Raw genomic sequence first — 12,984 nt, 5'->3', positions numbered from 1 at the left:
GGTTTCAAAATATTTATCATTATGGTACAAGCTATCTGGAGACATGATACTAGCTGAACACATTTGAGGAGATTAAGTTAGAGTTCTTCGTGTTATGTCTCTTCAATCTGGTTATTCAGATTTTACTTAGTTGTTAATTATTGTTTCTTAAGCCATGCACCAACTTTATTTTTGACAACTTGAAGTTTGCAAAACGTCAAGGTTGCAAGAGGTATTATCCCACTCTAATGAGTTTAAAACACTTATTTATGAGTATTTCAACTCAAGGTGCAAGTGCAAAGTATCACTATATTAATAAAGAATCACTTCTCTCTTTAAACAGTATATTGGAAGGCAGGCTTGTGGTCAGTCCATAAGCAGCACATTTTGATACCACGTAGGAAATTAGTCCTTTTGTAGAGCAGAAGAAAAGAGGAGGAGGGCAGCCCAGGTGCTCTTGATAGCAGCTGTTAAACTCCTGGAGAATGAAGACCCAGTTTTACCCAACAAGAAGGAGCAGTCAGATTCCAGAAGAGACAGCATTCTGGCCTCTGTAATGAAATGGATAGTTCCTTCTGTTGGTGAAAAGGTGGAATTAAAACACTAGAAGTGTGTGCATGTTGGGTGCATGTATATGTAAATGTACTATCTTCAAGACACTTAAAAAGGTTTCTCCTTTCTGAAGCATTAAAAGGAAAAAACCCACAATTATTTGTTCTTTTAACAGCCATGACATTTAAAAAAATAAAGAAAAAGGCTCCAAAACAGAAGTACAAGATTTAAAATACTAATAATTCAGTTTTCAAGCAGCTACTCCACGATTAATTCATCCCATTAAGTCCTCATGACAGACGTGAGTTATGTTTAAAGACTTGCCCTATGCAGAGGATAAAATCTGATGACAGAATTACAATGTTACCTTTGAAATCACTTGCTTCCTCAATTTGGTAAGAACTTTTTTATTGACAAGTAAACACGGCAATGAAAAGTGTTTATTATTTTGAGAAAAATTATCAGCAGAATTATGCATATCTTTTACCTTCTAACCTATCAAGCATAAATCTAATATTAATGAACAAGTGAAAATAAATACAAATTAAGACGTTCCTAACACTTTAAACTACATTTATGTTTGCCCAATTAATTAGAAAAAGTGGACCTACAAAACAATCAGATAATGCATGACTAAATCATACATGAATACATAATTTACATAAAATAAATGGTAAGAACCTACTCCTTCATAAATTTATAATGATTATATGCTAACACAGAAGACATGTCAGCACTTGACTATATTACTACCGCCACTACAAGCCTTTTTGTTATTACTGCACTTTTCATTTCAAATTACCTCAAAACACCTGAGAAACGCAAAGAAGTACATATAAATCCCATGTGGACTTCCTAAACCTGCATGAACAGATGGACACATGCTAAAGACAGAGATGGAGATCAAGACAGAGAGTGTACAAGATGAGGGGGGTGGGACAGAGAGGCAGAGAGGGAGGGAGAGAGGCAGAGGGACAGTGGGGACAGAGAGAGAGGCAGAGCAAGCGGAACAGAGCCAGAGTGGGAAAGACAGGCACGGGGAGCAGGAGAGAGGGGCAGAGGATGAGAAAGACCAAGGCAGAGCAGCAGGCAGAGACGGACCGAGGGAAAGCACCAGCGTGCAGACAGCAGAGCGCAGGCATGGGAGGGAGAGGGGCAGCAAGAGCCGGGCGGGGAGCGAGCGCGCACGGCAGTGCGCACACAGCAGCGAGCAAGCCTGCGGCACAGCCCGCCTGCAGTGAGTGGTGAGTGTGCACACGGGACACGGGGAGAGACGGCGTGCTGCGTGTGCCAGGGAGAGACGGAAAGAGAGGGAGACAGAGGCAAGCAGACAGACAAGACAAAGTGAAAACTTATCCATCTCAAAGCCACCCGGACGAGGGAAAGCACAGGCACAACTGTACGGTATCCTTCAAAATGAAGGGACAGCTTAGTAATGAAAAATACACATTTACCTACTAAGTCCTTGGTTATAATAAACTAAAATTTTCTTAATAAGCAAGGGATTTCCAACAGTCAGGTCAATCTAACATCTCTGGTGAAGGGCAGCATACAAAGAAATGCTATCTCCTACGACCTATAGATACTGACAAATACAGATATATTTGTGCACCCCTTTTAGACCAGAAGCCTACCTATAGTCTCATTCTCACATCTGCTTTTTCATACACCACATAAATGCATTAAATATTCACATCCTTATTAAAGTCACTCACAAAACTTGCCCATTTGGATTCTCTAATTCATGTAAACCCCGTGAAACAGCAACACAAGTTCATCTGTGAATATCGGTTTTCTTCCCAACCAACATCCAGAAGTTACATCATATCCTTCAGCAACCAGGTATTAGAGTGGGAAGAGGTCCACCATGCCAAATACTGACCAAAAGCAACCACCACAAATTAATAGGGCCAATTAATAAAATAGGCAAACAGAGACTTTGAAGACAGAGGTCAAGGTAGTTCCTGTGACACAGAAAACGATTACTCTTTCCCTAATTGCATATCTGCAGGCAGTTACCACGTGTGAACATCAGTGGCTGGCTGATCACGCAGCCATATGCATGTCTTTCAGACACGCAGCGGATGTGATTCTGACAACCACAGCTAGTTTCTTGTTGCCACTGTTTTTCACTGACAATGCCTGAATAAATCTGTTACTTCTGTGTATTAGAACACCTGGGACATCCTCCACGAAGACAATGCTCCTCTACTTTGTTTAAACAGCTCCTGTATCTCCTGTAAAACCAACCTGCAACAGTAGATACAGAGCATAATGTAGGTACACAGGGCAAAGCCACTGATTTGTGTGTTGTTAGCCTTTCCCTGTTTGGGAATCAAGCACTTTTACATCAAGTACACATTACACATCCTAGTGCTATTGCAAAACTAGTCTAAGGTACCTAAATTTGCTTCAAGTTTCTTTCATAACAGTTCTTACCTTTCTGCCCTTATCTCCAAATAGAAGAAATTTATTTTGAGAGTGTATCAATGCTTAATTATTTACACATGACCATTTAAACCTTATCTGCTTTATTTGGGGACTTTATGCGTTGGCTTTTAGGTCAAATTGCTTGCCATGATTATTAACTACATACTTGATGTAAAAGTACTTGAGACTATTCAGAATGAATCTTCTGAAGGACCACTTTTTCTGTGAGTCAATAACCTCTTTCAGAAGAGAGAGTTAAGAGAACATTATCCTCTTCCTAAAGGTGTAGTACAATTCAATTTTGTATTTTATAAAGAGTTGATAACCTTTACTAGTTAATTTAAATAGTCATCTGCCAAGCAAGACTATTAGAATTAGGAATCTGATATTAATTCAGTTGCTCTTTTTCACTCTATATCCTGTATTTATTGGAGGCTTCACATACGGTTCCACTTTTTGTCTTCAGTGGGAACATTCAGGCACAGCCAGAACAGCACACCTTAAATCCTGTTCTCATGTGATTCAGGTGCTTGAAAATAGTACTGTATTTTCCACTTTCAAACTTAACTAAATAACAAACAGTACAACTTTGTGACATATCCTTCACAGCAATTAAATACCAAGTGTGAGTGTTTCAAAGCTATAGCAATCATATCATTCTACTCTTTAAGATACTGCACTTTTTTCATTAATTATCCATTTCAAGTGCATTTTCAAACTATTATAGTAATTCTTGTAACAGTGTCCAAGAATTTTACTAGCACCTACAAATTAAGTCATACTTTCACAGTTTGAGCACAAACTGGAACACAGGAAGTTCCATCTCAATATAAGGAAAAACTTCTTCACTTTGAGGGTGACCGAGCACTGGAACAGGCTGCCCAGAGAGGCTGTGGAGTCTCCTTCTCTGGAGATATTCAAAACCTGCCTGGACAGGATCCTGTGCAACCTGCTCTAGGTGATCCTGCTCTAGCAGGGAGGTTGGACTAGATGATCTCCAGAAGTCTCTTCCAACCCCTACCAGTCTGTGAATCTGGGATTCCATGACTCATTACTTGCATGGCACATTAGAAGACACTCAGTGCAAGGACATTTTGTTGAATAACTTTCATTTCAATCTACTATGTAATTTTGCAATTCAACAGCCATTACATAAAGTGCAGGCTTTGGAGAAGGTATGCAGAACTTTATGTCCCAAATATTTCATTGCATTATTTAAAGCTCTAGCATCAGAGTGTACAGACATTCTTTAAAAGATGCACAACACTTCCTATACAGCTTAACAATTACTTTGTTTGAGAATGGCAAGGGTTCTATTTGTGTGTTTGTTTGATCAGCCCTGTAAGGATTCCTGGTATTTGGAATGCTGGATCCCTTTGCTAGAAAAAGCAACCTGGTTTTACAAGATAATTAACTAAGTATGCCACAAAAAAGCAAATCTCTGCTAGCTTAGTTCACAGTCAAGCAACTTAGGTTCATTATGCCAATCTTCTTTGCACTTGTCTCCTATTTTTTCCCAAGAAACACTGTATAGACATAATAGCAATTTAAAAATTCCAAGATTTCCTGTATTTCCAATGATAAGGAATATAGATCCCTAATGCTGCTGAGCCCATCAAGTAAATCAAGGATAGCAGATTTCATTCAAAATGCCTTTAAAAGCCACTTACTTTCAAAAAAAAAAAAAAAAGGGAAGAAAGATAACCTATGCAGATGTGTATGCACATACAAATATATTAGCTTTTTTTTTCCTCTCATATGATAAAAAAGTGATACACACTGAACCAATGGATATAAAATTAATTACTGAGTCCGGCAACCGACTGTGAACTGGATGCACGAATAAAAATAAAACAATGCAAACTTCTGTGAGTACTCAACAGTTCTGATAGCCACTGCTTCATCCCTATCATACTGTCTAATTTAGGATCTTAACTTTTATGCAATTTTTTAAAAGAAATCAAGTATCAATAAATTTAGACTTGGAAAAAAAACTCCTTATGTTGAACACTTGCAGATAGTAAGGCCTTTAACTAAAATGTACATGTCATAAACTAACTATGAAATACATGCACTAGTAGCAGTTATAGAGAACATGCATGCAAACAATTCCACTGGTTTTAATAAGAAGTGTCCATAAAGTGATTACTAACTGCTTACCTCATTTAAGACTGCAGCATTGCCCTTAATATAGTTTTGCATACAGTGATATTAAAATCAATTAGTTGTCTCCCAGCTATAAAAGGGAAATTTTATAATAAAATCTCTATAATGTACTTAGAAAGTTATCAAACAGGCATTATGTAACTAGAGGCAAGAGGAGAGAAGAGGAGAGGGGAAGGGGAGAGAAGAAAAGGAGAAGGGAGAGAGGAAGGGAAAGGGAAGGATAAAAGGAGTCTAGCACAGTGATCTAGCCTGTGAACCATTGATGCTGTTTCTGTACGTACAGAGTAATCACGTGTAATAGGAGCTGTCAATTGGAGGTGAACAAAATATATGTTTACAATACTGCGCCACCAGTAAGCTACCCAGCACATACACTGCTATATGTTAGTTATACCACAAGCCCTCCATACAAATGTGGAACGCAACTTGTTATACTTCTGTTTCTCTTCATCTTCTTAGAAAGAAAGAAGAAATAGGCTGTCTTGCAAATGCTTCTACAATAATTCCGAGGTCAAAACAGAATGGGAGTTGGGATGGGGAGGAAAAAAAAAAAAAAAAAAGGCAGCAGTCACTGAACAGACCACCAATTTAGAAGAGCTGTGTTTAAAAGCTGGTGATTTCCATGACAGCTTCTTTGAAAAGATGCTACCTGTAGAACCTCTTGCACAGCCTTAAAATGATCATCACTGTCCTGGGGAAACATTTGCAACTCTACTATGTACTAGAGATGTACAGCTGTGTTAACTAAAGTTCATGGGAATCCAAAGGTGTTACATATTACTACTTTATTATGGAAACACAATAATACACACATAATTTAAACATTTATCATATTGAAACACATACATGCAAGAGGGCAACAGTGAGAAATGCCCAGCTTAGAATCTGCCTTTCTTGAATATCTGATTTTGTGACCTTGTTCCTGCAATTATATACTGCATCTAGAACAAAATCCACAATAAACTACAATGGATCACTACAGAAATGTACGCCCACTATGCAATACTTGCACTGTCTGACTTCATCGCACTTTACATGCCTAGCTTTCCTCTCTCTGATTCACACAGAAGAGCACAATGAAAGAAGTATGTACTCACTATGCCTTTCATTCTCTCATTGAGAAAACAAAATGTTCTGCCTTTAGCAATAATGTATCACAAGAATGAAGTCATTCTGCACAGCCATAAAGACTAAGGGATAGTTTGTGTATAAGACAACATAACAAATTTAAAAACAATAGGGAGGCATTGCACAGAATCAATTTTCAGAGCTGAAAATATGTACTTTTTCAGTTAATTTCTCTTTTTTTCCCATTGTTTTCTCTAATCAAATTAGTATTTTGAAACATACAAGTCTCTCAACCTACATGAACAAAATAGCTCTATATTTAACTATTCCAAATAGCAGTTTGTTTTAAATTAGGAATGCTCAAAAATCACTATTACTTCTAAAACTGTAATATGCAAAAATCTGATACTGACCAAGAAGCAGCATAAAAATCCTTTCTTTTTTTTCCTCCTATTTCGTCCCGCTTAAATTGGGGGGTGTGGGGGGTGGGAGAGAGAAGGAACATAATATTTGCTTTTTCCATGGTCATATTCCTGTCAGTTATTTAACACAATAACTGCAAAATTAAAAGTTCGCATCATCTCTGAAATGCCATATTCAAGAGTATATATGGAAATAATTTCTCTTTCAACTGTTGACTGCAATAGTTCTGAAGCTTTTTGTTCTCCACACATTCAGAGCAGTCTAGCTTCTTCTTCTATCTCAGATAGAAAAAAAGGAAAAAAAGAAACAGGATTATTTTAGACTCTAACCTGAAATGCTACAACCTCTGGCCTGCCCTTCAGCCCTTCCACTGCAAAGGTCTCTAGGTGCAGTTTGGGTAGCTGCAGGGTGAAGTCATTCCTGGTTGCCGCAGTCCGTGACAGCAAGGTCTGATCTCTGACCTAAAGGGAAAAAAACAGCATCAATGGTAATTCCCCTTCAGACACATTAACTGGGATGAACTGGGTCCCCTTGAGCCCACTGAGTGGACTTGCATTGATCGCTGGACCTGAAATCCATGAATAAATTTAGGACTAATTGATTTTTCGTTGCAAATAAATCTCTAATTCAGAGTGCTGGGAGAGAATGTTAAGAAGAAAAAGCATCTTCCCCTGGTCTGAAATTAGAAGGAAAGAAGAGACACTAAGGGCTCACAAGCCCACCTGGTATATACATTTCACAGATCTGTCCCCCGTAAAAACCTTGTAAGAAATGAAATAGTAATTGCACTTCTGACTCAAACAAACATCAGCTATGAAATTAAAAAGTTCGTGTGATCATACAAACAAGAAGCTGGCATGTGAGTTCTGTCTACTGTAGGGAGATCATATCAGTCCTCCACAATAAGGTTCATTTAATATCAATTCAGTTAAACCCCAGATTAAAATGAATAATCCTCAAACAAAGCAAAATAAACCAACCTGTAGCTCTGCAATTAACAGAAGGAGAAAATAACCCCGCTGCTTCTAGATTTCTTATTGTGGACGTGCTATAAGAAATAATGAACTAATTGGTATTAATCGACTTTTAAACAGTTTCTAACTATGTACTAACTGGTACAATTTGTACAAAATTCATACAGTTTGAGATTTAGTTAGTTTTGCAGGCAGTCTGAAACGCAAGGATAAGACAAAACCCCCAAGCGGTATGAATGTCGTTTCCACCGGCGGCCACAAAGATAACGTAAGGCCGTTGATGTCACAGTGCCACCTGCCGACTCCGCGAGAAACTGGCACTAACCGAGAAACTCCCGCGCCTTCGGGGCGATACACACCCATTGCTAAAACTCTCAACAATGTCAAGTGATTGACGCTTTTGTCTTTAAACACAACCAGACTTACTAGTGTTGCACACGAGACGAATATTGTTATCCTTATTTAAAATGCAACATTTCCCCACATTTTACAACGTGTCATTAGTCTATCTGCATGAATATGAAATTATAGGTATTTAAGACGTAGCTTCCACAGACACATCACTTACGTTCATATACCATATGCTGCCACACACCCATTTTTCATTCTATTTAATACAAAAATTATCATGTCCACCTCCAGGAGATCCCCATAGTCAGATTAGATTCTAATACAGATGGATAGACACACATACAAATACATATCAGTACAAATGAATAGATGAAATACATTCATTGGGCACAGACTCTATCTGTTGAGTAGCAATAGCTGGTACTGCAAAAATAATTTACTGTCTTTAACAACAATACAGTCTGATTCTGAAATATATACTAAATAGATAAAATAATAAATAAATCAATAGGTACACCATTTACTGAATAGCACTTAAAATAAATTTGAGTTTTTCTTAGAGCCTCCCTTGCCCTAACGAACTCACCAAACATGAATTAAAACGTATGTCCATTCATTTTAAATCCCAGATTACTTTTTTGTAACCACTTGCAAAACTAGATTTTTCTAAAATGTTGATTATGAGTGAACATATTTCAAATAACAGCACAGCCTTTGAAATCTGCTCTTATTGAAAGAGGTATGCAAGTGTAAATCTACTGATACAAAGAAGAAGAGATTTTATTTGTTGCTCTGTTCTGTGGGAATAGGGAGCCCTACATTTCCCAAGTTGACCTAAAGAATTCCTGTCAATACCTGTGGCTGCCAAACATATGCACTATGATGCAATTTTTATAACAGGAAAGGTCCTCTACACATTTTTTGCACACATAGTGCACTAGGTTCAGTATATAGTCCTGTGGAACAAACATACTCTCTAGAGTGTTCTGTCAGCATGTGTAATTCCGGTCAGATGTTAACCTTGCTGAATATAACAAAATGCATTACTTTAAATACACACATATATATACACACACACACACACATACATACACTTGATTTACATTTTTACAGCTTATATATCCCAACTTTTCAGTGTCTTTGCTGCCAGTATGCACAGATAAAAGAAAACATTAATGTGGATTAAGGTACTAAGAATTTATCAACATCAAACCACCAGTGTTTTGCCTTCTACCCTTCTGAACCGTAGTCAATAGATCTAAATATTTTACTGCACCCTGGCCAATTCATTGTTTGATGTTTAAAAACTCACCCAGAATCAAAGAAAATTTATTAAATTTCAGCCCCCAAATGAGATACTATTAGCTTTGAAAGTCAAGTTTAACTGCGATATTGATGATTCTCTTTTTTCTGTGACAAAATTCACATGGGAAATCCCTATGTCAAAGTACAAAAGCAGATTGCTAATACTAGGGGGGAAAAAACAATGTATAAGCAATGTAGGTATAATACACACACAATACAGACAGTGGAAGTCCTTTTAACCCTATTAGTTTCAAAATCTCCATTTCAGTATAGGGGCCTGACACTCCCTGAACAACAAAATACAATACAAAAGCCATTTTTTAAAATAGCTGAATTGTGGTAAACATATACCATTAATAGCACCGCACCAGGAAAGTAAATATTACCTCCTTAAAGAGTATATTTGACATGAAGATTCACAGCTAAAAAAAAAAAAAAAACAAAAACAAAAAACACCCAACCAAAACTTTTTGTGTTTGTAAATACTGAGATTGTAAGTAGTGAATCTCATTATCAACATGCACACTGAGAAACAGAATATGAAGCTAGAGTCTTCCTTTGAAAAATACTCATAAACATTCAGGAAAAAGAGTAAGAACAAAAGACTGGGCATATATTGTACAAAATAGCACTACATTGTTTAACTAAAAGCAAAAACAGTCTTCAAGCTGGCTTACCTATTCAAGGCATGGAAAGCTCTAATCGCCATGCCTGCATGGAATCATGCTGGATAGGCCGTACCTGTATGAAATCTTAGTTAAGAACTAATTTAATCACTTCCTGGCTATTTGCTTTTTGAGATCCAGAAAGATAATGACAGGAGTTGGGAGACAGTGATTATTTCCTCATTCTCTAAGGAAGTAAGCACAGTACTCACATACACACTTACATTACATAACTATTAGGCAAAGGTAAACGAGGTAAACTGGTAATTTTATTTTAAAAAAACTTTTTTTTTTTTTTGGCAGCTTGACAGGGAGGAAAATCATCCTATGTAGTTAAGCTGTACGATGCAAGTTTCAGAGGTTTTTTTGTATTTGAATTTTTTTTCCTCCACATGAAATCTAGAGCAAGACTATTTTGTCTGAGAGATCTCCTTAGGCTAGAGACCTAATGCTATAATCTAAAAAACCTAATCAGCTAATTAGGCTTATTGCAACAATAAAAAACTGTCTAAAACCAGTTCCCCTTCCCTATACTCAAAAATTAATGCAGAGAAAAAAATATATAAATGTATCTATATCCAATGCTAGTGAAGACTTTGGCTATTTCTGACTTTGGTAAATACAATTTTGTCTGGGACCATGAAAAGTTGCAAGAGTGATTTTACATGGAGCACAGCAAGTACTGCCACAGTGGACTGCTAAGTATGATCATTATGTTTTTCAGTTTAGCCTTATATAAACACTGTCTGAAAACAGGCAAAATCACAAACGGATCCTCACAACTCTCCTACAATACTCAAAACATTTTAAAACAAAGGAGTGTAGTGCCTTATGACAGTGTTTAAATTTTTAATTAATTAAGAGAGCAACACAGAAGACAACACTGTAGTCACTCAATTTAAAATCAATAAAGTACTGATGAATTCAGATCAAAGCTGAATCTGAGTAATAAACTGAAGTTACGTTATTGACTGAACCAAGGTGTAGAATTTGATGGGCTAATTCTACATGTCCAAAAATGGTATTAAAAATTCTCTGCTGATCAGAGATAACAATAATTTAGTCTACAGTCCACTTTGGTGCTCACTTTTTTGTTTTTCCTCTGCCCAGTTTGAGCTGGTATGTCCAGTTATGCCAAAAGAGACATGGTACTAAATGCTAGCAAGTTGTAAATGGTATTAAGATGTGCTTACCCGTGTCTTTGCCCAGCTACTGTCTGACTGCTACAACAAACCTGAGATTTTAGTTCCTTATTTTGGGCCTAATTCAATGCTTTCTTATGGTGAAAAGATTATTTATGGATATAAACTTCATTATGTAAGCTATATAGGAGAATCTTTTATAAGCTCAAAGTTCACCAATTCTACATAAAAAGTAGTACCTAGAAAATAAAAGACTTTGGGCTTATTTCACTGTCATTTCCTACTATTTTTAATAGCGTATCATCTGCAATTCAAACAGTGGAATAAAAACTGCAACAATGCAGTGATTTGGTGATAAGTTAATGGTGATTTAGTCTGCTTGACTTTAAGATGACCATATTGCTGAGATAACAGAAGCTACAAATATGTTATGCAAATCATTCTAAAAGAGTGCAAAATGTTTTCTACCACACAGTTATGTGTTCTGCATGTGACATATAATTAACAAAAATGTTTTTAGAAATTTTTAAAATAGAAGGAGGCAATTTGAATATAAACCACATCTTCGTCTTAGCCAGTCTTGTAAATGTGTGGCTGATTTAGCTGCATAATGGTCATACCTCCAGGGCAGCATGTAGAATGGAGGCCGTATTGCACAAATCAAGGACTTGTACATCTCCTGAACATGGTTCTTTGCCTTCTTCGATGACAAGCACTTTAATGTACATAAGTTACATAATAACTCATTTGAATGGGCAAGTCTTTGTTACAGTGGCACAAATCATCATGGAACTAAGGAGAATAAGAAGTATATACATCGGTGGACAGAATTAAACCTTCATGAAAACTTCCTAATTTTTTAATGTTTAGTTATGAATTGTTGATGTTATGTTTATGTAATGTTTAGTTATGAATTGTTGATTGTGAATATACATGAAGGAAGTTGCACCAATAATAGTACTGAATAGTATTGATAACAGTAGTTCTATAAGTAAGTTGCCAATACAGATGATCTTTCTAAGGATATATCCATATACTGTCATTCCTGAGTATGGGCTCTCTAGAAAACCATGATCACACCTGAACTGTTACCCCTTTAAAGGAATATAGACCCCAAAAGATTTGCTGAAGGATTTGGCATGTGTGACGTCCAAAGAAGTATATACCACTTATCTGTTGGATCCAAGAGACAATCTGTTAATACAAGTTGCTTATAAACACCAGAGTCTGAGCCTGCTCTGAAAATAAGGAAAATCACTGAAATAGTGTATATTCATCTTATTGAATGAGGGCCTATATAATCACAGACAAAATATTTTCCATCAGGATGTTTCAGCAATCAAGGATCACTCCAGAAGTAGAATGACTGCCTGTGACAAGATTGCATTGCTTAGACTGAAGGCACTTTAAATCAATCTGAAAACTGGGAAATTAGAGCCACAATTAGAGAGCAAGACAGGTGAGGAATGATGTTGGGAACGAATCAGTCTTTTTTTCTTTTTTTTTTTCCCCCCAAGAAGGCGAAACCAAACTACACCAAATCACAATATATCTTGCTTAGACAAAATACAGCCTTATAGGAGGGAAAGGGAAAAGAGCTACATGGTACAGTTGAACGGATACTTGTTATATGGCCATCACAGTTAGCTCTGAATACTCATGAAAGGCTAGCATCATTGCATACTTTTTCATCAAAAGAAAGAATCCATCCTCAGACCCAAGGGTCTGGCTTCTGTTGATAGTGGAGGTTTTAAATAGCATTTGCCCATACCCTGCTGTAGGTAGCCATACATCAATGTAATTAGGTATACCAAACACTTCCCTTAATTGAAACTCTACTAAAAAATTCTGTATTAGCATACAGATTTAGTGACTATTATTTTTGATTAAGCCATGCAAATCTGTATGTACAATATAAGCCATTTCATA

The 12,984-nt window shown here is 36.8% G+C and overlaps 1 protein-coding gene across 4 annotated transcripts in view; it reads right to left on the bottom strand.

Moving 5' to 3' along the window:
* Nucleotides 1-12,984, bottom strand: part of CCDC171 (coiled-coil domain containing 171) — a 153,850-nt gene that overhangs the window by 35,158 nt on the left and 105,708 nt on the right. For all 4 annotated transcript variants that reach the window (XM_054809711.1, XM_054809710.1, XM_054809712.1 and 1 more), the window contains one exon: nt 6,948-7,079. In XM_054809711.1, the coding sequence (XP_054665686.1) occupies nt 6,948-7,079 (132 nt within the window). The remainder of the gene's footprint in view (nt 1-6,947; nt 7,080-12,984) is intronic.

The sequence above is a fragment of the Grus americana genome, chromosome Z, assembly GCF_028858705.1.
Source record: "Grus americana isolate bGruAme1 chromosome Z, bGruAme1.mat, whole genome shotgun sequence".
Classification (NCBI taxonomy): domain Eukaryota; kingdom Metazoa; phylum Chordata; class Aves; order Gruiformes; family Gruidae; genus Grus; species Grus americana.
The sequence above is the reverse complement of the archived record's forward strand: the minus strand, read 5'-3'. Positions and strand labels throughout refer to the sequence as shown.